At 37.9% G+C, this 27584-nt stretch overlaps 4 protein-coding genes across 4 annotated transcripts in view; all 4 read left to right on the top strand.

Annotated features, from left to right (window-relative positions):
• Nucleotides 1–5826: 5826 nt before the first annotated feature.
• The window catches only part of LOC142347889 (puromycin-sensitive aminopeptidase-like), a 52618-nt gene continuing 30860 nt past the window's right edge, over nucleotides 5827–27584 (top strand). Inside the window, exon 1 of the mRNA XM_075399045.1 lies at nucleotides 5827–5860. The gene's annotated coding sequence lies outside the window, so the exon portion shown is untranslated. The remainder of the gene's footprint in view (nucleotides 5861–27584) is intronic.
• Nucleotides 5834–27584, top strand: part of LOC142347999 (neurofibromin-like) — a 634373-nt gene continuing 612622 nt past the window's right edge. The window contains exon 1 of the mRNA XM_075399163.1: nucleotides 5834–5857. The gene's annotated coding sequence lies outside the window, so the exon portion shown is untranslated. The remainder of the gene's footprint in view (nucleotides 5858–27584) is intronic.
• The window catches only part of LOC142347890 (conserved oligomeric Golgi complex subunit 5-like), a 67206-nt gene continuing 45455 nt past the window's right edge, over nucleotides 5834–27584 (top strand). The window contains exon 1 of the mRNA XM_075399046.1: nucleotides 5834–5856. The gene's annotated coding sequence lies outside the window, so the exon portion shown is untranslated. The remainder of the gene's footprint in view (nucleotides 5857–27584) is intronic.
• Nucleotides 15606–27331, top strand: LOC142348470 (uncharacterized). The gene is made up of 2 exons (XM_075399844.1): nucleotides 15606–16178; nucleotides 26377–27331. The coding sequence occupies exons 1-2, from the start codon at nucleotides 15695–15697 to the stop codon at nucleotides 27066–27068; spliced, it is 1176 nt and encodes a 391-aa protein (XP_075255959.1). The 5' UTR covers nucleotides 15606–15694; the 3' UTR covers nucleotides 27069–27331.

The following is a 27584-nucleotide window of genomic DNA, read 5'->3' as shown; positions in this document are numbered from 1 at the left end:
TCTCTGTCTCCATCAAACAAACACTTCCCAGTTTCAATGCAATTTTTATGCTGGTTCTTATCAACAAAAAATACTAGTATTGTCTGCAAAATGAACAAACACAAAACCAACTCTAATTTTTTCCGGGTAATATTTAACGTAAAGAACAAAATTTAGGGAATCTAAAACTATGTCTTGGGGTACTGGTTACCGGAATTTTTTGTTGACATTTTGGAGCCTATTTTAACGCAATTTGAACTTTCTTTGGGAGACGAGATTAAAAAATTACGTGCAGGCTAAGAAAAATTGAAGCACTCTGTTTTTAGGGAGGGTTTTGCGAATTTAAATTGAGTGCTTTTGCAAGGAATAAAAAAATTGCTGCAATATTTTTTTCATTCTCAATGTTTTCTGTAACTGTCTCAGTGAGGAACAATGCTGTATCTGTAGACAATTTTTTTAATTCGGAATCCAAGTTACCCTTTATTCATCAGATTGTTTTTATGTCATCTGGACGAGGAGAAGCTTCTCAAACAGTTTAGAAAAAGTTGTTGAGACTGAAAGTGGTCGATAGATGCCCAATTGGTTGGGGATCCTTTTTTGTGAATTGGTGTGACATAAACTTAATTTAGATTACTTGGAAAAACGGTGTTTTGAAAACATTTATTGAAAAATTTTGCAGATGCACGCCAATTGCCTATTTTTCCTTCTTAGCAGCCTCCGAATGGACAATTTCTGGAACTGGTGGCTTTTTTGTCTATACTGTCAAGGGTTTCACAGAGTTTTTTAAAAGTCAAGACTCTAAAAGTGAAGTTTTCAGAACAGTGCTCTAATTTTTGGATGTTGAGAGTAGTGAAAACCTCAGAATGTTTTCCCATTTCCGCAAAGGTTTCATTAAATGCATTGTAGACTGCTTTTGTGTCTGTAGTCTTGTCTCCATGAGCTTCAACCTCAGACACAAATTTACATGTTGTGGTTTCCTATTTTTTTTTGATGAAATTCAATGTTTCGATGCTTCACATTGCTTAAAAAATTCAGTGGCGTATTTGTGCTGCACTTCTCTTAGTTCTCAATTTACTAAGTGAGAGCACTTTTTGAACTCGTTGCAAATATTGCAATTTTCGGAAAAGCTGTTTTGACTGTAAAAATAATGTTTTTCTGCAATCAGGTTTTTGAGTTCCGTCGATATCCATGACTTAGTACTTTCTCTGTTTTGTTTCACTGAAAAATTGCAGACGTGTATAGGTGCATGTTGATCAAGTAAACATTGAAAAAATTCATTAGTTTTTGTAAACATCTCCTGTTAATACATAGGTTGCCAATAAACAAGAGCCAATTCTCTTTCGAATTTTTCCCCCGAGAAATATTTCACCTCCTTTTGAAAAACATCTATCTTGGGACCTCCCTAGAATCCCAAATATTACTCTGATTGATTCTGATGTCCATAGATTGCAGTAAATTGATAATTTTCTCGCGGACACTAAGACTGAATACAGTGATCAACATCATCAATAGTTCTCTCATAATCGCTATGAATTATGCCTGTTTTTTCTTAAGAATCAAATGATTTGTAATTTGTTTTCAGATAAAAGAAGATTTGAACGAAGCAAGGGCAAGGTTTTCGACAACCATATTGGAATTAATGAAACATTGGATCAAGATGACGGCATAGACAAAATAGTACAATGCTTTTACTCACTCAGGAGGACTATCTCTAAGATCACCAAGTTACGAAAATCTCGAACTGCTCAAAAAATTTCTGCTGTCTGTTCAGGCATAACGATTGGCTGCCAAGTGCATAATGGTTGTGATAAACTTACTAAAGAGCATCAGCTGTTTAATAAGTCTCTGCAGATTAATTCAAATTACGACATCAAGACAAGATGGGTCACACTAGAACTAATTCTGCAACCGACTCGGGCATGAAACAGGAGGACAGCAATCATTTTGTAGAGTGTACTGGCCCAGTGGTTGATGGCAATGGTTGGATCATCTGGGTGCCGACACTTAAACCCGAACTTTTTTTCACAATTTCCTCCCTATGTGGTTTCTCTGTTGCCCAAGAACTGGAAACTCGATGCTCTGCTGTGGAGGACCTGTCCTCAGTCATAGTGACTGACAACATTGAACAGTTTGGAAGCAGGGAAAATGTGCGTTTCTTTGGTGTTGAAGAGGAGGATGTTTTTGCAAAGGTGGTGAGTTTAGCTGAGAAGGTCGGTTTCGTAATCATTTCAAATGGAGTCAGTGCATATCATCGCTTACCAAATGGAAGTAAAAGCCCAAAGCTTGTAATTACCAAGTTTGTTAGACGTGACACTAAACATCAGTTGATGAAGACAAGGAGGAACTTGAAAAACACTAATATATTTGTTATTGACAACCTGACCACAATTTGTGCCAGGATAACCAGTGAATTGATGACGAGTGAAATTGTTGGTAATGTTCTTACTGTTAATGAGAAAATTATGGTTTTTATGCTGGACAAGGAAAGATTGAGTTTGAGGATCTGTACGAGGTCTAAAAAAGGGGTTAATAAGCTATTCTCTTATATATTTTTGAGAAAGTAAAATTTTTGCTGTTTGTAACGTTGTGATATCTGACGCATCAGATTGCGCATTGACAGTTCACATGTATACTGAATTATATTTGAACCGCTGTGGTGGCATCAAGCGAAATTTGAGCCCTGAAATTGAATGCAAAATTTTTTCAAAGTTTCAAAGAAATATAAAGTAAATTTACGTGTTGCCCATATTAACTTTCAAAACGTATCTAAAAAGCGTATGCAACTGAAATATTTTGTTGCTGATGTGAGAACAAATGATTTTGTGGGCATATCAGAAAATTGGTTGACGGCAGATGATAAAATGTCCTTATGAAACGCAGTTTTCATTTCTCATGAACTAATTAGATGTAATAGAAGTGCAATAAATTCAGAACAGAAAAAAAATTTGAGCCCTGAAACCCACTCCTAAAGGGCGTAAAGTCTTATTTTAAATAATCTATCAAAATACGACTCATTGTGGGTTGAATCTTGGTGCATTTTTTAAAACAACTGCAGCACTAAAATGCTTTTAAATATAACCTAAAACGCCTCAAGTTATATCAGAATGAGTTCCTTGAACAATCAATAACTAATACAGACAATTCACCATGCGAAACTTTTCCTATCATTCTATTGGGTGCTTATAACGTACATTACCTTTATCTTGAAAAAAAATCTGGACTCAGTAGTTCTACTTCACGGTCTCTTAATAGCTAGTCCTAATTTACCTAAGCGTTTATGTAAGACAACGAAAGCTCACATTGAATACATTTTAGCTGAAAATGTTGCGGAAAATAAGACCTTTGTTTTTGACAATCCTGGGAAAACCGATCACTTTGGTTCTGTATTGTTTACTGGAATAAGCGCTGGAAATCAAAAGAGTATCATTTTTAAAATCTTTGATAGGAAAAAGAATCATAATTTCCTCTTTTGCAAAACATTATCAGATAAGCCATGTTTTAAGTATATGAGTGTTCAAATGCCAACGATATATTTAACAATTCATGTTCTATCAAGCGCAGCGGAAAGTCCTGCAGACCTTAAGATGTTAAAAAACTGTTCATCTCCTTAATATTTCTTTGGAGATATGATTGTTGACGACAAAAAAATTGCAGATTTTTTAAATTTTGTGTTCTCAAACCTAGTGCACTATTTTGGTAAAAAATTGAAGTCAAGTTTTTATTTCGGCGACTCATCAGAAAAATACTGTCATCAGAGAGCTACATCCCAACAGGCCCAATGGTTCGTGTAAGAAACCCGCTTGTGCTATTATTGGTGGTAATCAAATTTTAGGCCCCACTTGACGTTCATTATAAATCAATGCCTCAATGTATGTGTATTACTTACGATGCTAAAAGGAGCGGTCAAATCAACAATTTAAAGAAAAGATGACATCACAAAACCTGTAAACTCTAGTCCCCTTTTCGATAACTATTAGAAAGAAGCTTGCACAAACAAATCACAATTTATATTGAGAGTAAGGAATTACTATCACCGCTGCAATTTGGATTTCGATTTATTGCATCAGCACAAGACGGTATTCTGTATTCCATTGAGCCACCCCAACATAAAATTGATAATGGTAATTTGATTGAAGCCCATTCGCTCAATTTTTTTAACATTTTCTACCCACAATCACACTAAATATTTTTGAGAGAATTACAATCTTAAAACTTTTCAATTTCGTCATTACAGCTCATAAAGAAATTGTTACGGTTCGCATAAAACAAACTTGTGTTAATGGAGTTGTGTCAAACTGGATTGGGCTTAAAGCGATATGTTCTTTAGGGAACAGTTTTAGGACCACTTCTTTTCAAATTATATTCAAATGATCTTCCGGAGCAAGTAAGTGAAACTGTTAAATTTTTGCAGCATGCGGATGATTGTTTATTGTTTTGTAGTCACAAAGTATTCGATATTGATTTAAATTATTTGCAGGAAAACATTAAAAGTTTGAAAACTTACTGTTTCTATTAATAGGATAAATTTGAATGCCAAAAGAATAAACTTTTTCAATAGGAAAAACTTGTATTCATAAAATAAACGCTAACGTAATGCCTTCAATGTGTTTCTTACGTTCGCGCGCATCGAATGTTCAGAGACTTTAGATGTAGGAGCAGCAACAGTAGAAATCTAACCATTGATAATATTTAGGTGTTAACATAGACAGTAACTTTTGTTTTTAAACACACGTGAAAAAAGTTAGAGAAAATATGGCCGTTAGTGGCAAAACTATACAACTTAGATTTCGCACCACAGTATAACTCGCTTTGTCACGCTCTTGTTGTTAGTCTTTCAGAGTTTTCCGCTCTATGGCTTTTTCAAATCAGTTCAGCTTTGGTGCTTTATTTGGAGAAACAGATCAATTGAACTTCGAAGTGTGTATTTTTTTGTTCTAGTATCAAGTCGTCAAATGAATTAAGAAAACGTAAAAAACTAAATGGTAAAAGACCGCTGATCAAGTTCAAAACGTTAGCGTACTACATCCAATACATAAGGAATATGAAAGCAGCCTTTTATCAACAGCTTAAATTACCTACGGCCAGCCATTGGAAGCGCACTAACCAATTTTTTTTGTTGGGATTACTCCATCTGTTCCTCTTCTAAATCATTCTTTAATCATGCATCATTGAAGTGGAACTCACTACTATTGTACCTGCGAGATACAAATGTAAGTTTACAGGTACTCAGAGGTCGAAAAAAAAGATAACCGAGTCAACAGCAGCTCCTATCCAACAGGCTAGAACATGGCGCGACTTCAGCTTCAGTTGATTTGTGAACAGTTAAACTTAAATAAAAACTTTGTGCTTACATATATAATTAGCACTTGTATATTTAGCAACAGCTACCCCTATAAAATAGTATAGTTTTCTCTCTAATTCGAACGCTTCCAGAAAACCCTGAAAATGATATCGGGAACCACAGCGTTTGGCTTTGTGAATCAATAGGAGCCTTAAACGTGCTACCTCTGAAATTGTTTATACAGCTTTTCAGCAATGGGCGAAATTCGACTCACGATCTTTCATTTATGAGTACTGCCAACGCTGTTTATGGCACTATCTCAATGAACTTCTCAAGATTTTTTTTAGCTTCTTTTAGACATCAACGGGCGTCATCATATCTAAATAACCTGTTATGGGTCAGAGAGGCTGCGAAGTTGAGAAATCACAGTATCATTGCTGGTCGGTATAGCACTGCCAGTGTAAATGACACTTCATAAACATTCCCTGACATATCGTAGTACCAAACTGCCGAATTACTGGATAAGCGAAGCGGAGTCTGTTGACTACTGCTTCATTATTAGTTTGCCTAATTGTTGTGATAAACTTATTAAATAGATTTGTTATGGCAAAATCCTTGTACTGAAGACCTCCAATGGGAGGGTTTTAGAGGCAAGGTTCGTGTATGTACACTGAGAGGTTGAGAAGGTCAAGGTTTCACACCTGGAAGACAGCGCCCACAAATTCTCTGCTGATTGCTGACTCCCAGGCCCGCCAAATTGACGGCGGAAATGTCAACAACCTCCCGCTTCTTGAATTTGATACCAAGCACGTCCACGATTTTCTACCCCCGAAGGAAAGTCTTGAGCTCATCATCCTATTCGTCGGAGGTAACCAATTAAAGATGGCTTTCAACTATCCTCCAACCCGCCTCCAAAGTAGCGACCGATATTATTGAAATACCAAATTTTTGTGCGATCGTGCAAAGAAAGTAATCGTACTTGGCATACCCAAACGTGACGAACATAAGCTCAGGTCCAAAGCTGTTGCTGACATATTGGAAGCTACTGCCGCACGTAAGCCCAGAGAGAAACCCCAGGTCGCTTGGAAACTCAGAATTGTGAGTACATATTTATCAGGACAGCGATACTTCAGAAGGGACAAGATACATCTCAACGACGACGGTTTAAATGACATCAAAAACCTGATCATAGAGAAGGTCTTGTACAAGCAGTACAAACGTGAACTCCATTTGGCAATCAACACTGAAGTCATCACCTGCAACACAAACTCCTGCGTCCTCCTCTGTGCCTCTTGGAACTCCAGTCACTAGTGGCAGTGGTACTCTCTTTATTGAAAACTAGTCGCTTTCTCTAAGAAGGCCTTAAGGTGCTGCTCGAGAAAGATACTAGAATCGTTTTCCACCCTCCACTTTTAGATCTCTAAACGTACCTTCAGATGCATATACTCGGTGAGAATTATAGGATCCCCTAGTCACTTGTGTTTCTCTAAACGCAGCTTCAGGTTGCACTTTGTGAGAAATACGAGTGACCCCCCCCCGTAAGTTAAAACACCATCAATAAACCTCAAAGAGTTAACGAATAAAAAGCGAACTCAAATCTCATAAGACCGGTAACATGACTCGAGAAAACTATTCCACTGGCGTCAAAAAGGTCACGGGGCCAAGGTTCTCCTGCTGCTTCTTTAGGAAGATCAAGCACCTCACGACTGCCTGCACTGAGTTCGATCAAGTAAGCATCGAAGTCCTAGTCAAACTGGATAATAACCTTCTCCACATCTGCAACGGCTGCACCGGAAAGAAAAAAGACTTTCTGGAAACCGACACCAGCAGTGACTCAAACGTTGACTCTCAACAGCAAGCCCTACAACGACAAATTACATCATTCATGCAGAAAATTTAAGACTCTAACAATCAGGTATCTGATTTTAGAAAGAAATGCGCAAGCTTAAAGAGGCTTAGAGCACTAGCTTCCGCAAGGCACTCGAAAATGCAACTCCTGGAAGGTCCATTCCCGAGAAAACCGACAAATCAACTCGGTGGCATTATTCGAGTTATTCCTGAAGAACAGGGTAAGCCCATTGACAGAATGAACACCAACCTTACTCAGGTCGATGCAATTCTTTGTTTTCTCGACATCGAGATCGAAAGCTTACTAAAGCGGTTCGGCTTGGAAAATACAAACCGACTTGCAAGAAAAATTATCCTTTGTTGGTAAACACTGCCTCTGAAATCAGCAAAACCTGATACTAAAATATGCGCACAAGTTAAACCATTTCAGTACTGATAACGCCCCTGTCTTCATCAGTACTGAACTGAATAGTGAGGACACAAAAAACCACAATGAGTGCGTGAAAACACGCCATGAACTTCTCGATGACCTTAACAACTCCCTTACCGCGAAAGACCTACGTATTTGAAACCTGAGCCTTGAGGTTCTGGAAAACTCCACCTGTACACCTCGACAAAACTCGGTACTCCAAAAGTACTCCAAGCAGCGAGACAGATGAACAGGGTCAGGAATGACTATCAACATTGTCAATCCCAACCTGTAACGTAAGAAGTCTTCTAGACCCTAAGCGCCGAATGCAATTTTCAAATTGTCTACTTTCCGTCAGCCCAAAAGTATTGTGTATTACTGAAAGGTGGCTCAATTCTGGCATTCCAAACTCAGCACTCTTCTTGTCATCATATCATATCTACAGAAGTAATCGCCCAATTAATGTCTTTCACATGAAACATGGTGGTGTTCTAATAGCAATTCATGGTGGTGTTTTAATAGCAATTCACGCCAGTGTATACCACGAAATTCTGGAAACAGTTATCTGGAATCCCGATCATTGAGTGCTCAAACTCCTGTCATCAACTCAATCTATCTTAATCTGTTGTATTTATCCAAATATCTATCAATGGGAACAAACTGAATCTTTTCGTCTGCTTCAAAAACTCCATTTGTCAGCCGAAATTCACTTCCGCGACAGCATCGTAATTACTGGCGATCTCAACTCCTCCAATACCAATTTGGAGAATGTCCTCTGAAAACGCTTATGAAAGCAACTTCTTGGGAAAACTTATTGAAATGAACCTGTCAAATTTTAGTAGTACTCAACTGGATGTTCCACTCTGCAACAATCGCGACATCGTAATAAATTCAATTGTCGATCTCAACATCTACCACAAATATCAAATAAATCACAAGCCCTGCTCTGATAACAAGTCGATCCTAACATATTCAATTTGCTACGAACAAATGCAATACAATTTCATCCGTAAAATATGCGTTTAAAGGAGCAGACTGGTTCTCCCTAAACTCGGACATCAGAGAAAACCCCTTCAATCCTTACTGTTACAGTAATGCTGACCAGATGGTGAAACAATGGCACAAATGAATGTGACAAAAAGTTGACACCTTTATCCCTAAGGTCATCTCCCAGCGAAATCTGTTACCTCCATGGATTAGTAGTTCACCCTCATACCTCATCAAAAGACTGAAAACATTGAAATTAAAAGCTGTAAACAATCTTCAGAAAGCCTTGGAATTCAAAAAGTTTGAGAAACAGATTCGCACTGAAAGTAAAAACCATCTAACCGAATTTGAAAGTAGTGTCTTCAACAACCAAAAATTCAGTGAAATCCAAAAGTACTTGAAATGTAGAAGGAAAACTCCGTCCATTCCTCCCAGAATAACGTTGAATGGTTCTGTTGCAACCGACAATCTTGATAAAGCCAAGCTGTTTAATAAATACTTCACTATCATTTTCGGTAGAAAAGACTCATTGAAAACTTAAATCGACAACTGCCTACTTAATTCCCTAAAGTGCATACCAGAAAAGGTAAGCCTAAAGCTGAGAATCCTTAACAGGAAGAAATCAACTGTTCTCTACAATATTGGGAATAACATTCTCAAAATGTGTCATGAAACACTGGGCAAATCTCTGGCACTAATCTTCCAAACCTGTATCAACAAAAATACTTTCCCCGTTTGTTGGAAACTGTCTGAAGTTATTCCCTCTTTCAAAGAGCGGAACAAAGCCGACGTCAGCAGTTACCGGCCAGCTATCCTGCTCTGCGGTTGCTCGCAAGCCTTCGAGAAAGTCATTTTTGATGTAGTATCCGAACTTGTCAGAAAAGCACTTCATGAAAATCAGTTTGGCTTCAGGAAAAGGAGATCTGCTATCTTACAGTTCCTCCTCTTTCTGGACAAAATCTACGAAGACAAAGATTCAATAGCGACTGAGCACTTGGCTGTCTTGTATCTAGACTTTGCTAAAGCATTTGATACTGTCCCTCATGCTCAACTCATAAATAAACTTGCAACCATCGGTATTAGTGGCAAACTTCTGAAACTCATAGACTCTAACCTCTCTTCCAGGCACCAATTTGACAAAATCAACAACTCATTAACGAGCACTCGCGAATTTACAGTGTCCCTCAGGGCTCCATACTAGACCCGCTGCTGTTTCTGCTTTTCAATAACAGTTTGACCGTGTCACTGCAAGACATACCAAGCTTCGGATATGCTGACTACATTAAAGCAGTTGTGTCCAGTGAAAGGAACTGAACTTCGTACCAGCAGAAATGGGAAAATGGCTTAATGAAAATCAAATTAAACCCAACATCAAGAAAACACACTTCCTCAACATCAAAAGCGAATTATGTTCCTGTCTTCTGGATGAATGCGTTGAACATTGCAAAGAGCAAATAGAGCGTGGTTTAATATTAAATTGCAACCTAACCTGGAATTCCAACTGTCATCAAAGATCAGCAAAAGCCATGAGTGCCCTCTTCCCAAATTAAGAAAAACCTTGCTGTAAAGTGCTCTGTTAAAACGAAACTCGACGCACACACTGTTTACATCGTTCCAATTGTTACCTATGCCTCTCAAGCGTGATGCCCAAACATGCAAAACGTTCAGGAAATTGAACATATCCAAAGAGGGGCCACCAAATGGATCTTGGCAACCATTGCAGCATACATGACCGACTCCTAGGGCTTAATTTACTCCCCCTCTGTCTTCACATCGAAATGCACGACATACTTTTCTTACTGGCGCTTATCAGAAACGAGTATGACGTAAAAATCCAACCTGATTTTGATGAATCTGCTGAAACGACGCGACCAGCACAGAGAGGGGAATTCAAAGTTCCGAAAAGTCGACTCCGTAAAACCATCGATTACTTTTTTCGACGAACCAAAATACTGTTCAATTACGTCTTGCGAGTGTGCAAGGACTGCGGAACGATCTTGTACAAAACTACACTGAAAAGAATCTACCATCGTTTCTTTGAAAAATTCTTCAACGTTGACAACAAGTGCACATGGAAAATCATGCGCAGATGTGGACACTGCAATGCACTCAATAAACTAAAACTAAATTAAATTGGATCTTTCAAACGGGTGCAAAAAGCTTCTGAAATTTTGAATCAATTTGTCCTCCTTTTAATAGGTTTTAAATGCAATGGGAGGGACCTCCTGGCACTTAGACTCAGTTTTGATAAACTGCATTAGTATTTGAAATTGTTCTCGGGTCTGGAGGAAAACCGACATGGTCCCTGAAGGAGTCTCGCAATCTGGCCGTAAGTGTCTTGATGTCTCCAAAGTAACCAAGCGCGAACGGAAAAGTCAAGAGGAAAGTTTTTTCGCACGTGCATTCTGGTGAATCTACTTGAAAGTCAAACTGACTCTGACGATTGATATTGACTGAAGAAGAGAATAATTCATGTGTGGAAGTTTTTGAACGAAAAGTTTTGTCGAAGAAGTATTTCCACGTGGCAATTATTTTGAGATTGTCGTTTGTGTAGGGACAAGCGGTCGATCTCATGAGAAGCAGAGGGATCAGCCCTGAGCTAAAAATCCACAACAACAATTAGTCTATAAGGAGCTGTAATGGGGAAAATGCTCGGTCAATAGATTGAAAGCAAAAATTAGGAGAGCAGATCGGAAATGAAATTAATCAAATTGCATAGTAACCAATTAGGTTTAAGCTTTCGCGTATATTACAGACTTCAACATGATTGGTTGTGATATATTTATTTCAAGTCGCTGGGGCCGCTAAAGCGTGAGCAGATAGGGTAATTTAATGTCAGCTCGCTTTATTTCAGGCAATGAGAATGGAGAATAATTTTTTTGATCCACTGTCCCAATTTTACTGATTTAGATCTATTGTTCAGTCGTCAAAAGACCCTGAATTTTTTTTTCTTCAGACTGCATGAGACATCAGTGTAATTTGTGCTGTCAACTGTTTAACACGGAGGAGAACCTAGAGAATCATCTAAAAACTCATTCTGGGGAAAAGCCATTTCAATGCTCCACCTATCTGAAGCAATTTATTAAGTTAGGTTTGCTACAGCAGCATTTGAGCCTTGTTCATGGCCATTCAAAAACGGGACTTAGTTGCAACGATTGCAATAAAGTTTTCAAGAGCAGGGATAAGTTCTTGAGACACAAAGGTTACCACTTATCGAACGCATACTGTTGTGATGTCTGTATTAAAAAGTTCAAAAGTGACGCATCTGCGAAGCACCATAAGATGACTGCGCATTCAGTTGCAGGAGAGGCTCAGAGCTTAACCCACATTAAACCTCACAAGACTAAAGGAGGATTCAAAAGTCAGGTTGGTGCAGTTGAAAGAAAGCCGGCACAAGCAAGGAGACTACGGCGTGGCAAAGCTGATAAGCATCCACTCATTTCTCGTATAAAGTACTTATACCAGTGGCAAATAAGCCACTGTGAGGAGATGTTCTTTACAATTAGGCAGGATCGTACCATAAAATATCTCGGCTTTTATTTGAAGGCAATCCTGATTATAACGCAGTGCCTCTTACATTTTCCCCTCCTTCTTCCTCTATTATGCAAATTTTTTGTTCCGACCAACTTTAATGGGGGAGGAACTATATACTCAAACGGGATTTTTGTTCAGTCAATTTTGACCGATCGAAATTCTGGAAACAGTTATCAGGAATCCCGATCATTGAGTGCTCAAAATCCTGTCATCAACTCAATCTATCTTAATCTGTTGTATTTATCCAAATATCTATCAATGGGAACAAACTGAATCTTTTCGTTTGCTTCAAAAGCTCCATTTGTCAGCCGCAATTCACTTCCGCGACAGCATCGTAATTACTGGCGATCTCAACTTCTCCAATACCAATTTGGAGAATGTCCTCTGAAAACGCTTATGAAAGCAATTTCTTGGGAAAACTTATTGAAATGAACCTGTCAAAATTTAGTAGTACTCAACTGGATGTTCCCCTCTGCAACAATCGCGACATCGTAATAAATTCAATTGTCGATCTCAACTTCTACCACAAGTATCAAATAAATCACAAGCCCTGCTCTGATAACAAGTCGATCCTAACATATTCAATTTGCGAACAAATGAAATACAATTTCATCCGTAAAATATGCGTTTAAAGGAGCTCACTGGTGCTCCCTAAACTCGGACATCAGAGAAAACCCCTTCAACCCTTACTGTTACAGTAATGCTGACCAGCTGGTGAAACAATGGCACAAATGAATGTGACAAAAAGTTGACACCTTTATCCCTAAGGTCATCTCCCAGCGAATTCTGTTACCTCCGTGGATTAGTAGTTCACCCTCATACCTCATCAAAAGACTGAAAACATTGAAATTCAAAGCTGTAAACAACTTTCAGAAGGCCTTGAAATTCAAAAAGTTTGAGAAACAGATTCGCACTGAAATTAAAAACCATCTAACCGAAATTGAAAGTAGTGTCTTCAACAACCAAAAATTCAGTGAAATCGAAAAGCACGTCTTGAAATGAGAAGGAAAACTCCGTCCATTCCTCCCAGAATAACGTTGAATGGTTCTGTTGCAACCGACAATCTTGATAAAGCCGAGCTGTTTAATAAATACTTCACTAGCATTTTCGGTAGAAAAGACTCATTGAAAACTTAAATCATCAATTGCCTACTTAATTCCCTAAAGTGCATACCAGAAAATGTAAGCCTAAAGCTGAGAATCCTTAACACGAAGAAATCAACTGTTCTCTACAATATTGGGAATAACATTCTCAAAATGTGTCATGAAACCTTGGGCAAATCTCTGGCACTAATCTTCCAAACCTGTATCAACAAAAATACTTTCCCCGTTTTTTGGAAACTGTCTGAAGTTATTCCCTCTTTCAAAGAACGGAACAAAGCCGACGTCAGCAGTTACCGGCCAACTATCCTGCTCTGCGGTTGCTCGCAAGCCTTCGAGAAAGTCAGTTTTGATGTAGTATCCGAACTTGTCAGAAAAGCACTTCATGAAAATCAGTTTGGCTTCAGGAAAAGGAGATCTGCTATCTTACAGGTCCTCTTCTTTCTGGACAAAATCTACGAAGACAAAGATTCAATAGCGACTGAGCACTTGGCTGTCTTGTATCTAGACTTTGCTAAAGCATTTGATACTGTCCCCCATGCTCAACTCATAAATAAACTTGCAACCATCGGTATTAGTGGCAAACTTCTGAAACTCATAGACTCTAACCTCTCTTCCAGGCACCAATTTGTCAAAATCAACAACTCATTAACGAGCACTCGCAAATTTACAAGTGGTGTCCCTCAGGGCTCCATACTAGGCCCGCTGCTGTTTCTGCTTTTCAATAACATTTTGACCGTGTCACTGCAAGACATACCAAGCTTCGGATATGCTGACGACTTTAAAGCAGTTGTGTCCAGTGAAAGGAACTGAACTTCGTACCAGCAGAAATGGGAAAATGGCTTAATGAAAATCAAATTAAACCCAACATCAAGAAAACACACTTCCTCAACATCAAAAGCGAATTATGTGCCTGTCTTCTGGATGAATGCGTTGAACATTGCAAAGAGCAAATAGACCTTGGTTTGATATTAAACTGCAACCTAACCTGGAATTCCAACTGTCATCAAAGATCAGCAAAAGCCATGAGTGCCCTCTTCCCAAATTGAGAGAAACCTTGCTGTAAAGTGCTCTGTTAAAACGAAACTCGACGCACACACTGTTTACATCGTTCCAATTGTTACCTATGCCTCTCAAGCGTGATGCCCAAACATGCAAAACGTTCAGGAAATTGAACATATCCAAAGAGGGGCAACCAAATGGATCTTGGCAACCATTGCAGCATACATGACCGACTCCTAGGGCTTAATTTACTCCCCCTCTGTCTTCACATCGAAATGCACGACATACTTTTCTTACTGGCGCTTATCAGAAACGAGTATGACGTAAAAATCCAACCTGATTTTGATGAATCTGCTGAAACGACGCGACCAGCACAGAGAGGGGAATTCAAAGTTCCGAAAAGTCGACTCCGTAAAACCATCGATTACTTTTTTCGACGAACCAAAATACTGTTCAATTACGTCTTGCGAGTGTGCAAGGACTGCGGAACGATCTTGAACAAAACTACACTGAAAAGAATCTACCATCGTTTCTTTGAAAAATTCTTCAACGTTGACAACAAGTGCACATGGAAAATCATGCGCAGATGTGGACACTGCAATGCACTCAATAAACTAAAACTAAATTAAATTGGATCTTTCAAACGGGTGCAAACCCTTGAGATGATTACTCAAAATCCTCTTCTACTGCTGCTACTACTACTACATAACTAGTAGTCCCAGTTCAAAATTTTTTGCTTTCAGAAGAAAAAAGCTTCTGAAATTTTGAATCAAGTTGTCCTCCTTTTAATAGGTTTTAAATGCAATGGGAGGGACCTCCTGGCAATTAGACTCAGTTTTGATAAACTGCATTAGTATTTGAAATTGTTCTCGGTTCTGGAGGAAAACCGACATGGTCCCTGAAGGAGTCTCGCAATCTGGCCGTAAGTGTCTTGATGTCTCCGAAGTAACCAAGCGCGAACGGAAAAGTCAAGAGGAGAGTTTTTTCGCACGTGCATTCTGGTGAATCTACTTGAAAGTCAAACTGACTCTGACGATTGATATTGACTGAAGAAGAGAATAATTCATGTGTGGAAGTTTTTGAACGAAAAGTTTTGTCGAAGAAGTATTTGCACGTGGCAATTATTTTGAGATTGTCGTTTGTGTAGGGACAAGCGGACGATCTCATGAGAAGCAGAGGGATCAGCCCTGAGCTAAAAATCCACAACAACAATTAGGCTATAAGGAGCTGTAATGGGGAAAATGCTCGGTCAATAGATTGAAAGCAAAAATTAGGAGAGCAGATCGGAAATGAAATTAATCAAATTGCATAGTAACCAATTAAGTTTAAGCTTTCGCGTATATTACAGACTTCAACATGATCGGTTGTGATAGATTTATTTCAAGTCGCTGGGGCCGCTAAAGCGTGAGGAGATAGGGTAATTTAATGTCAGCTCGCTTTATTTCAGGCAATGAGAATGGAGAATAATTTTTTTGATCCACTGTCCCAATTTTACTGATTTAGATCTATTGTTCAGTCGTCAAAAGACCCTGAATTTTTTTTTCTTCAGGCTGCATGAGACATCAGTGTAATTTGTGCTGTCAACGGTTTAACACGGAGGAGAACCTAGAGAATCATCTAAAAATTCATTCTGGGGAAAAGCCATTTCAATGCTCCACCTGTCTGAAGCAATTTATTAAGTTAGGTTTGCTACAGCAGCATTTGAGCCTTGTTCATGGCCATTCAAAAACGGGACTTAGTTGCGACGATTGCAATAAAGTTTTCAAGAGCAGGGATAAGTTCTTGAGACACAAAGGTTACCACTTATCGAACGCATACTGTTGTGATATCTGTATTAAAAAGTTCAAAAGTGACGCATCTGTGAAGCACCATAAGATGACTGCGCATTCAGTTGCAGGAGAGGCTCAGAGCTTAACCCACATTAAACCTCACAAGACTAAAGGCGGATTCAAAAGTCAGGTTGATGCAGTTGAAAGAAAGCCGGCACAAGCAAGGAGAGTACGGCGTGGCAAAGCTGTAAAGCATCCACTCATTTCTCGTATAAAGTACTTATACCAGTGGCAAATAAGCCACTGTCAGGAGATGTTCTTTACATGTAGGCAGGATCGTACCATAAAATATCTTGGCTTTTATTTGAAGGCAATCCTGATTATAACGCAGTGCCTCTTACATTTTCCTCTCCTTCTTCCTCTATTATGCAAGTTTTTTGTTCCGACCAACCTTAATGGGGGAGGAACTATATACTCAAACGGGATTTTTGTTCAGTCAATTTTGACCGATCGATATTCATCGTAGAGGGCTGTGAGTAGTATCATTCGCATCGTCTTTCTAATGGATTAAAATTTTTTGTTTTTTGCGGATTTATGTCCTAAAAAATGGTTTTGCTGCTTTGATACTACGAATTGTGATTAATTTTTTGATTTTTGAACATTTCCCCGTCTTAGAGGTTCTTTTACTTGTCTTGTCACATTTTTGACAGGTCAGATATCTTATTATTGGCGTTTAAAAGTTTGGGGGGGGCACAATTGAAAACATCCGTTTTTGAGTGAATAAATAATGGTTTTAACTGCTTCGTCACCGTCTTCTTGCAGAATTTAATGAATTTGTTGTTTCGTAAGATACGTTTGGGATAATCGCAGGTCTTAGCGAATTATTATGGTTGATCAAAGGAACCTATTTAATAATTTTAATTGATAGCTAAAGTTTATGATGCCCTGAAATCAATTGTTTTTTAAAGTATGTAGACGTATTTTTATTTTTAACTTTTCTTTACTTTTTATTGCTCTTGAGCGCAAGTTCATAGTTATTATTGAAAACGTGTTGGTCATTTATGCCGATCTTTCGCTTGAATGTTTCTACGTTTTTCTTCTAGAACATTCTTTGACTTCTCAAATGACTTTTTACGCTTTCGTTCTTGATTTTTGAGTGATCTCCATTGCTCTCATCCCAAGTAAAGCTTTTTGCTAACAAAAAGTTGGTTGCCGCATAGCACCAATAAGGGACAAATAGTAAATTAGGCAGGTGAACTGATTATGGATCGAGAGGTCAATGGTTCGAATTCCGGTGGGGTCAAATATTTCTCCACCCGCCCGTCGTTCGAGAGCAATGCTTCCGACATTAGTCGGTTTATGCTCAATTATTACAGGTCGCATATCAAATTATTGGTGTTCACGACAGGCAAAATTGAACATATCGAATTTTTCTAGTGCATTGCTTTGCTGAAACGGCTTCGATACAGGTCTTTCGCAATATATTAATTTAATTTTCGTTCGTCTTTTTTGTCGTTGTTTTTGTAGTCGTATGATAGTTTCTGGACGTGGATTGAGGTAAGATTAACTTTTTATACCTTAAATAATTGTATTTTTTCCGTTGCCTGCCCAATCTGAGTCTGAAAACCCTGCCAACTCGAGCTTTTTTCTAAATATCATCTCTGACTTTGTCCTTTAGGTAACATAAGCACCCTTTTGCTGCATTCCAATCTGTTCCGAGATTTTGAACTAAAGAACTCTATAAATTAGATGCATGTGCAATATATTGTCTACTTGTTAAGGCCAGTTAGTTCTAGATGGTCTCATGGTTGCATTTCTCTATGCTCGTCGCTACTTCTTTCTGATGAATTTAGTTTTGACAGTTTCAGCTGAACATCTAGTGGTGTTTCCAGTATCTTTGATTCGGTCATGTTAAACTTCTGTACCAATTTTTCTATATAAGCTTCCTGACTTAGCTTTATTTAGTTTTCTGTTCGCTCATTTTTTATGTTTAAAAATCAATTAAAATTTCTGTAACTGCTAATTTGAAAATGCTCACTAACTTCGTTTGTAAAGTTCACAAAAGTCTTCCTGCAATCCCGATATCACCATATCATCTACCCAAAGACACCATTCCCTCTATACCGTTTTCACCTTTCTTTATGAACGGCACTTTTCTTGAATAGCCGGCGGAAACTTAATTCGCCAAGAAAATTTTGATTGTCAGGTACCAATTTCTACCTGATTGTTTCAATCCTTTTAATTTGCTCAGCTTACAAATTAATGGATTTCCTTGCTTTTCAAATTTTTCAAAGCCTTCGGGCTGTTGCATAAAGATTTCTTCAATGTCAGCGTTTAAGTATGCTGTTTTGATATCCGTTTGTTTCAACTTGGTGTCTCTACATACTGCATAGCTTATCAGTACTCTAGTTGTTGAGAGGCGTGTTATTGGTTATTATGTCTCATTGTAATCCGACCTGGTACTTGGCTAAAACCTTTCGCTGAGAATCTTGCCTTATATCTTGTTTTCTCCCCGCTATGACCCAGCTAAAGCGCGAAGTGCTAGTGGCTACAATGGTTTTAATTCCTTTGTTCACTACCATTTCCCAAGTTTTGTTTTAAACTAATGAGTTTATGAGTTTTATTCTAATTTCACTGCTTGATTCCAATTTTCATCCCTAATGGCTTCATCAATGGATTTAGGTGGTAATTCTTTGTTCAAAATTTCTTCAAGAAACTTTTTCTCATGCCTAGTCTTTTAAGATGTGTCCCGTATTCTGGTAGTTGAAACATTTCCGTTCGTTATTAAAGAATACGTTGTTTTCGTTTTCACATTTTCATTATCGAAATTTATCAAGTCTCGTTTAAATTTTACTAGAGTTTTCTCGTCTGTTTTCTTCGGAAGCCCCTTAGTATTATTGAGAAATCATTTTTTCACTGATTCCTTCATTCACCAGTGTTAAGTTGTTTTGCATAGCATCTGCTCTGGTGAGATAATCTAATATACTCTCACCTGAAGTCTTGTAAACGCTCTTTAATTGAGCTATCAATTTTTGTAGCTGAGGTTTCGAAAATTTGAAACGTAGACAGTACGATAGCTAAAGTTTATGATGCCCTGAAATCAATTGTTTTTTAAAATATGTAGACGTATTTTTATTTTTAACTTTTCTTTACTTTTTATTGCTCTTGAGCGCAAGTTCATAGTAATTGTTGTAAACGTGTTGGTCATTTATGCCGATCTTTCGCTTGAATGTTTCTACGTTTTTCTTCTAGAACATTCTTTGACTTCTCAAATGACTTTTTCACGCTTTCGTTCTTGATTTTTGAGTGATCTCCATTGCTCTCATCCGAAGTAAAGCTTTTTGCTAACAAAAAGTTGGTTGCCGCATAGCACCAATAAGGGACAAATAGTAAATTAGGCAGGTGAACTGATTATGGATCGGGAGGTCAATGGTTCGAATTCCGGTGGGGTCAAATGTTTCTCCACCCGCCCGTCGTTCGAGAGCAATGCTTCCGACATTAGTCGGTTTATGCTCAATTATTACAGGTCGTATATCAAATTATTGGTGTTCACGACAGGCAAAATTGAACATATCGAATTTTTCTAGTGCATTGCTTTGCTGAAACGGCTTCGATACAGGTCTTTCGCAATATAGTATTTTAATTTTCGTTCGTCTTTTTTGTCGTTGTTTTTGTAGTCGTATGATAGTTTCTGGACGTGGATTGAGGTAAGATTAACTTTTTATACCTTAAATACTTAACATTTTGCTTTCAATACTCCTGCCATTTTAAGTGCTTGTTCCGAGGACATCACGAAAAAGTGATACTTTGGTCCTCCCCAATGCTTTTGTAAGAGTGTAGGCAAGTAGTTTAGTTCTAATAGCCGACTTTGACTAAATTCCGAACGAAGTGCAATTTTAGTGCAAAGTGCGATGTCTTTCCGTGATTCATAGAATTCTTACTAAGATCAATATTAACGTGATTGTCTACAAAGAAGTTTACTGGCTGCTAGATTTCTAAATCTATTTTTTGTGACGGTTTTGCTAAATGTACGGCGTCTTTACTTGCCTCGGCCACAGCGTTAAGCTCAGCTTCAGCTGTTGAAGTAGATGCACACTTTTATAAACTTACTAGCCCAACTGATTGCATCTGAACTATTGTTAAGCTTGAAACAATAACTACTTGTACTTTTTCTGTTGCCTGCCCAATCTGAGTCTGAAAACCCTGCCAACTCGAGCTTTTTTTCTAAATATCATCTCTGACTTTGTTCTTTAGGTAACATAAGCACCCTTTTGCTGCATTCCAATCTTCTGTTCCGAGATTTTGAACTAAAGAACTCTATAAATTAGATGCGTGTGCAATATATTGTCTACTTGTTAAGGCCAGTTAGTTCTAGATGGTCTCATGATTGCATTTCTCTATGCTCGTCGCTACTTCTTTCTGATGAATTTAGTTTTGACAGTTTCAGCTGAACATCTAGTGGTGTTTCCAGTATCTTTGATTCGCTCATGTTAAACTTCTGTACCAATTTTTCTAAATAAGCTTCCTGACTTAGCTTTTTTAGTTTTCTGTTCGCTCATTTTTTATGTTTAAAAATCAATTAAAATTTCTGTAACTGCTAATTTGAAAATGCTCACTAACTTCGTTTGTAAAGTTCACAAAAGTCTTCCTGCAATCCCGATATCACCATATCATCTACCCAAAGACACCATTCCCTCTATACCGTTTTCACCTTTCTTTATGAACGGCACTTTTCTTGAATAGCCGGCGGAAACTTAATTCGCCAAGAAAATTTTGATTGTCAGGTACCAATTTCTACCTGATTGTTTCAATCCTTTTAATTTGCTCAGCTTACAAATTAATAGATTTCCTTGCTTTTCAAATTTTTCAAAGCCTTCGGACTGTTGCATAAAGATTTCTTCAATGTCAGCGTTTAAGTATGCTGTTTTGATATCCGTTTGTTTCAACTTGGTGTCTCTACATACTGCATAGCTTATCAGTACTCTAGTCGTTGAGAGGCGTGTTATTGGTTAATATGTCTCATTGTAATCCGACCTGGTCCTTGGCTAAAACCTTTCGCTGAGAATCTTGCCTTATATCTTGTTTTCTCCCCGCTATGACCCAGCTAAAGCGCGAAGTGCTAGTGGTTACAATGGTTTTAATTCCTTTGTTCACTGCCATTTCCCAAGTTTTGTTTTAAACTAATGAGTTTATAAGTTTTATTCTAATTTCACTGCTTGATTCCAATTTTCATTCCTAATGGCTTCATCAATGGATTTAGGTGGTAATTCTTTGTTCAAAATTTCTCCAAGAAATGTTTTTTCATGCCTAGTCTTTTAAGATGTGTCCCGTATTCTGGTAGTTGAAACATTTCCGTTCCTTATTAAAGAATACGCTGTTTTCGTTTTCACATTTTCATTATCGAAATTTATCAAGTCTCGTTTAAATTTTACTAGAGTTTTCTCGTCTGTTTTCTTCGGAAGCCCCTTAGTATTATTGAGAAATCATTTTTTCACTGATTCCTTCATTCACCAGTGTTAAGTTGTTTTGCATAGCATCTGCTCTGGTGAGATAATCTAATATACTCTCACCTGAAATTTTGAAGTCTTGTAAACGCTCTTTAATTGAGCTATCAATTTTTGTAGCTGAGGTTTCGAAAATTTGAAACGTATAGACAGTACGATAGCTAAAGTTTATGATGCCCTGAAATCAATTGTTTTTTAAAATATGTAGACGTATTTTTATTTTTAACTTTTCTTTACTTTTTATTGCTCTTGAGCGCAAGTTCATAGTAATTGTTGTAAACGTGTTGGTCATTTATGCCAATCTTTCGCTTGAATGTTTGTACGTTTTTCTTCTAGAACATTCTTTGACTTCTCAAATGACTTTTTCACGCTTTCGTTCTTGATTTTTGAGTGATCTCCATTGCTCTCATCCGAAGTAAAGCTTTTTGCTAACAAAAAGTTGGTTGCCGCATAGCACCAATAAGGGACAAATAGTAAATTAGGCAGGTGAACTGATTATGGATCGGGAGGTCAATGGTTCGAATTCCGGTGGGGTCAAATGTTTCTCCACCCGCCCATCGTTCGAGAGCAATGCTTCCGACATTAGTCGGTTTATGCTCAATTATTACAGGTCGCATATCAAATTATTGGTGTTCACGACAGGCAAAATTGAACATATCGAATTTTTCTAGTGCATTGCTTTGCTGAAACGGCTTCGATACAGGTCTTTCGCGATATATTAATTTAATTTTCGTTCGTCTTTTTTGTCGTTGTTTTTGTAGTCGTATGATAGTTTCTGGACGTGGATTGAGGTAAGATTAACTTTTTATACCTTAAATAATTAACATTTTGCTTTCAATACTCCTGCCATTTTAAGTGCTTGTTCCGAGGACATCACGAAAAAGTGATACTTTGGTCCTCCCCAATGCTTTTGTAAGAGTGTAGGCAAGTAGTTTAGTTCTAATAGCCGACTTTGACTAAATTCCGAACGAAGTGCAATTTTAGTGCAAAGTGCGATGTCTTTCCGTGATTCATAGAATTCTTACTAAGATCAATATTAACGTGATTGTCTACTAAGAAGTTTATTGGCTGCTAGATTTCTAAATCTATTTTTTGTGACGGTTTTGCTAAATGTACGGCGTCTTTACTTGCCTCGGCCACAGCGTTAAGCTCAGCTTCAGCTGTTGAAGTAGATGCACACTTTAATAAACTTACTAGCCCAACTGATTGCACCTGAACTATTGTTAAGCTTGAAACAATAATTACTTGTACTTTTTCTGTTGCCTGCCCAATCTGAGTCTGAAAACCCTGCCAACTCGAGCTTTTTTTCTAAATATCATCTCTGACTTTGTCCTTTAGGTAACATAAGCACCCTTTTGCTGCATTCCAATCTTCTGTTCCGAGATTTTGAACTAAAGAACTCTATAAATTAGATGCGTGTGCAATATATTGTCTACTTGTTAAGGCCAGTTAGTTCTAGATGGTCTCATGATTGCATTTCTCTATGCTCGTCGCTCTTTTTTTCTGATGAATTTAGTTTTGACAGTTTCAGCTGAACATCTAGTGGTGTTTCCAGTATCTTTGATTCGCTCATGTTAAACTTCTGTACCAATTTTTCTAAATAAGCTTCCTGACTTAGCTTTATTTAGTTTTCTGTTCGCTCATTTTTTATGTTTAAAAATCAATTAAAATTTCTGTAACTGCTAATTTGAAAATGCTCACTAACTTCATTTGTAAAGTTCACAAAAGTCTTCCTGCAATCCCGATATCACCATATCATCTACCCAAAGACACCATTCCCTCTATACCGTTTTCACCTTTCTTTATGAACGGCACTTTTCTTGAATAGCCGGCGGAAACTTAATTCGCCAAGAAAATTTTGATTGTCAGGTACCAATTTCTACATGATTGTTTCAATCCTTTTAATTTGCTCAGCTTACAAATTAATGGATTTCCTTGCTTTTCAAATTTTTCAAAGCCTTCGGGCTGTTGCATAAAGATTTCTTCAATGTCAGCGTTTAAGTATGCTGTTTTGATATCCGTTTGTTTCAACTTGCTTGGTGTCTCTACATACTGCATAGCTTATCAGTACTCTAGTTGTTGAGAGGCGTGTTATTGGTTATTATGTCTCATTGTAATCCGACCTGGTACTTGGCTTAAACCTTTCGCTGAGAATCTTGCCTTATATCTTGTTTTCTCCCCGCTATGACCCAGCTAAAGCGCGAAGTGCTAGTGGCTACAATGGTTTTAATTCCTTTGTTCACTACCATTTCCCAAGTTTTGTTTTAAACTAATGAGTTTATGAGTTTTATTCTAATTTCACTGCTTGATTCCAATTTTCATCCCTAATGGCTTCATCAATGGATTTAGGTGGTAATTCTTTGTTCAAAATTTCTCCAAGAAATATTTTCTCATGCCTAGTCTTTTAAGATGTGTCCCGTATTCTGGTAGTTGAAACATTTCCGTTCGTTATTAAAGAATACGTTGTTTTCGTTTTCACATTTTCATTATCGAACTTTATCAAGTCTCGTTTAAATTTTACTAGAGTTTTCTCGTCTGTTTTCTTCGGAAGCCCCTTAGTATTATTGAGAAATCATTTTTTCACTGATTCCTTCATTCACCAGTGTTAAGTTGTTTTGCATAGCATCTGCTCTGGTAAGATAATCTAATATACTCTCACCTGAAGTCTTGTAAACGCTCTTTAATTGAGCTATCAATTTTTGTAGCTGAGGTTTCGAAAATTTGAAACGTATAGACAGTACATCACAAGCTCTAGTGACATCACCCCCATGTGGTCTCAGAAAAAGAACTCTTATTTGTCTAAAGCCGGTCTATTTCGTACCACAGCGTCTTCTTTTCTTATTCTCGCCCTTTTTCTATAGCTTGCCTGCGTTGCTCCTCGAAATACTATTTCTTAACAGCTTGCATATAATCTATATAGGTGGTTTCTCAACTAAGAACTGCCAAGTTTTACCCAGTGCATACGAGCCTCCAACTTCAGCAAAATGCAAGATATGATCCTCACGAGCGCTGAATACTAATCTTTTTGTATACTAGCACATTGTTAGGACTGCCTTATTTACTTATAGTTGCAGTCTGGAAAACTTAGTCTCCGACTCAAACTAACTCTTAACACTAAATGTTCCCTACAGTACTAAAGCTTTATGCTTTATTTTTTTAACTGCCCCAACTGTTTTTCTCGGCTATAGGACTTGAACAGAACACAAATTTCTAGATTAATTCAGTCGACTAAACTCTTTTTGCTTAGTGTTTTTGTTTTCCTAACACTGCTACCATACACAACAAGTGCTAACCTGGTGCTATAAAGCTTTTTTGATACACAAACATAACGACTCAACTTTTTCCTTGCTCCATAACTCAGCCACCAACGGGCAACGTATTCAAGGAAGCTGTAAAAAGGAACGGAGTTTTGATCTAAGTCCGAAGAAATTTTTTTCCCCAGCCCGACCCTTATTACAAAAAATTTTTTAACCTAGAGCAATACTTGTATCCTAGAGGATACCAACACCTTCCGAGGATAATGTACGCGAACCCTCATCTTAGTCCTATTGAAGAAATGTTTCCCCCACAACTTATGTGTCTTTCGATCAAACTTGTATCTTACAGAAGCACAGCACAAACAACTAGAAATGAAACAGTTGTTCAAGCTGAGCTGTTCTCAGCTATGCTAACCAAACCTGTTTCTCCGATAGCTCTGTTACATAGTTGAACCTCCGCGCTCCTTACTGATCCCCCACAACAGCTCCTAACTCTTGACCGCCCAAGAATCCACTGCTTAGCTGCACAAACTTAGCACTCCATTATTGAAGTCCGCCAACCAGGTACACGAGCTCTTGACTCCACAAAATGGAGTCCCTCAACTAGCTACACAAGATGGATCTATTCTGCCCCCCCCCCCGAGTGTTTTTTATGACCCCCGGTTACAAATTATATGTTGTTGTATAGCACGTTACTATGTAAGAAAATAGCACGTGCGCCTGGGGGTCATAAAAGATTAAAGATTTATGCTCATTAAGCTGGGGTGGGGGCAACACAGAATAGATCCCACAAGTTTATCTTTCCACAAATTAAGTCCACCAACTAGCTACACATGCTTCCAACTCCACAACGGAAATCCCCCACGCAGCTACACAAGCTTCACTCTTGCGCCTTCACGAGCTGCGAAGTCTTCTCACTTGCCCACTTCTTGATATGGCTTTTCTGTCCTTGTCCTCTCTGTCCTTCTCCCCCAGCGATTTCCTCGACCCTGTAATGTAGCGCAGAGACACTGTTTTTTTTACGGGGGAGGGTGTGATTACTTAACATAGAAAAACTCTGAGCTCATAACCCTTCAGGAACGCGAAGACAAATCCTGCAATCAAATTTTTAAATTGGAATTGATGGTTGACAACAATGGCGATTAGCACAAAATTCAGCCCTTATTGATTACCCTAAATTATCGCACTTTTACATTCATAGTGATCACCTTTCCTTTAATTTACAACTTCCTTGAGTTTTCATGACATCCGATCTTTACTAGTATTTTACTCTGATAATTTACATCTCTAAAAGATCAAACGTCAATAAATCACATAAAAATATGAAAAGTTGGGGACAAAGTTGTTATAAATAGCACATTTCAAATAACATTTCAATTCCAATTTTAGACCCCGAAGAAATTTTTGCCCCATTATGGTGTATTTAACCTAATGTTTTTTTTTGGGGGGGGGGGGGGTGAAGTATATGCCCACTGGGTTTAATGGGAGGTATATTGGGAAGACTTTTTTTCTTCATACTTCACAAATCAGTTTTTGTTCAAATGTTCATGCTTTTAAACCGCCGCGCTCGTTATATAAAGAGGCTTGCTATAAAGTGCGTTGGCTCTACATGATTTTTTGCTTCAGCTTATTTGCTGTTATTTTAACTTATTTATGTACCGCTGTATAATAGGTTGGATAACAGTGGCTTTTTTGTTTTTGGTCAGTCAAAGCGAAATCTACAAAGGTGCGCAGAACAGACTTAGATGCTCAAAGTACTGCTGAAGAGCCAATTGAGATTGACGACTGTTCTCAAAGTGAAAGCTCTGATTTGTATGTAGAGAACTGTGATGCAAGTGATTGGTCTGAATCGTATTGTTCTGAAAGAATTATTGATGATTTACCTCGTGTAGTAGCCACGTACTCTCTGGGTGACCATAACTACCATCAAGTTTTTGGGACTGAAGAACCCAATGGTTATTCTGTTGAGCAAAGCAAAAGCAGCCTCGCTAAATCTGAAACTGTCACAGAGCAGCAAAGCTGTTTGTGGCTTAATAATAAAAGCTCACATGATAAAGTAGTAGGAACTCTCAAGGTTGTCGAGCATGGTTATAGGGTACCCGGATCCGCTAATAATAATCAAGATGCTAACAAAATTCGTGCTCGTAAGTTACCTCCAAAGCTAGAGTACCAACGCGATAAAAGCATGTATGGATTTGCGTCTGAAAGCATTGTTAATCAAGATCAAGAATATACTTTCTGTGTAGAGTCAAAAATGACGCCGATGGTGTCAGAAAATGAAGCACCAATACATGTCATTGATTTTGGGAAATTCATGGCATCAGTAGAGTCTAGCGATTTGATTGAGATTGAACCAGAGCTAGAGAGTTGTTTCGCCGAAGGGTTTCAAAGCCTCTAGGAGGATAAAAGAGTCCGCGGTAGAATTGACCAAGCGTGATCAAATATTTTGTAAATAATTTAACCAAGTCATTGATTACTACACTCCTGGGCTGTATTTGTTCTGCTATATCAATGTAAGCATGTCCTTTGGAATCGCTCGTAATTTGAAAATAAAGTTTCTCTCGGTAACAAAGATTATGATATACCATATTTTGGTTTGCTGTTGCTTCTGTTTCTAAAGCTGTTTATGGTTAATTATATAGCGAAATTTAATTTCATTATTAAAAATTCTCGTTTAAACATTTCGTCTGCATATCTGCAAACCAAAGTCCATTTCTGTTTCATTCGATGGTTTTTTTCATTAAGCATATATTTTTTTGTCAAATAGCTCATATTATTGAATTGTGATCATTTTTTTAAAATAAAATTTGGTTTGACGAATATGTAGAACTCTAGCTGCGCGCAGAAATAACTGCTGTGTTCACGACACCTAATATACTGTGCAAAAGTAAGTTAGTTTTTGACTGTTTATCGT

The sequence above is a fragment of the Convolutriloba macropyga genome, chromosome 10 (assembly GCF_964194025.1).
Source record: "Convolutriloba macropyga chromosome 10, txConMacr16.3, whole genome shotgun sequence".
NCBI lineage: Eukaryota > Metazoa > Xenacoelomorpha > Acoela > Convolutidae > Convolutriloba > Convolutriloba macropyga.
Note: the sequence above shows the minus strand (reverse complement) of the source record. Positions and strands in the feature narration are given on the sequence as shown.

What these genes read in the sequence shown, in the direction of transcription:
- LOC142348470 (XM_075399844.1), top strand. Translation starts at nt 15,695, where the DNA reads ATGAGACATCAGTGTAATTTGTGCTGTCAACGGTTTAACACGGAGGAG. An exon ending in AAAGCATCCACTCATTTCTC is followed by an intron (nt 16,179 to 26,376) that starts GTATAAAGTACT and finishes GTTTTTGGTCAG; the next exon opens with TCAAAGCGAAATCTACAAAG.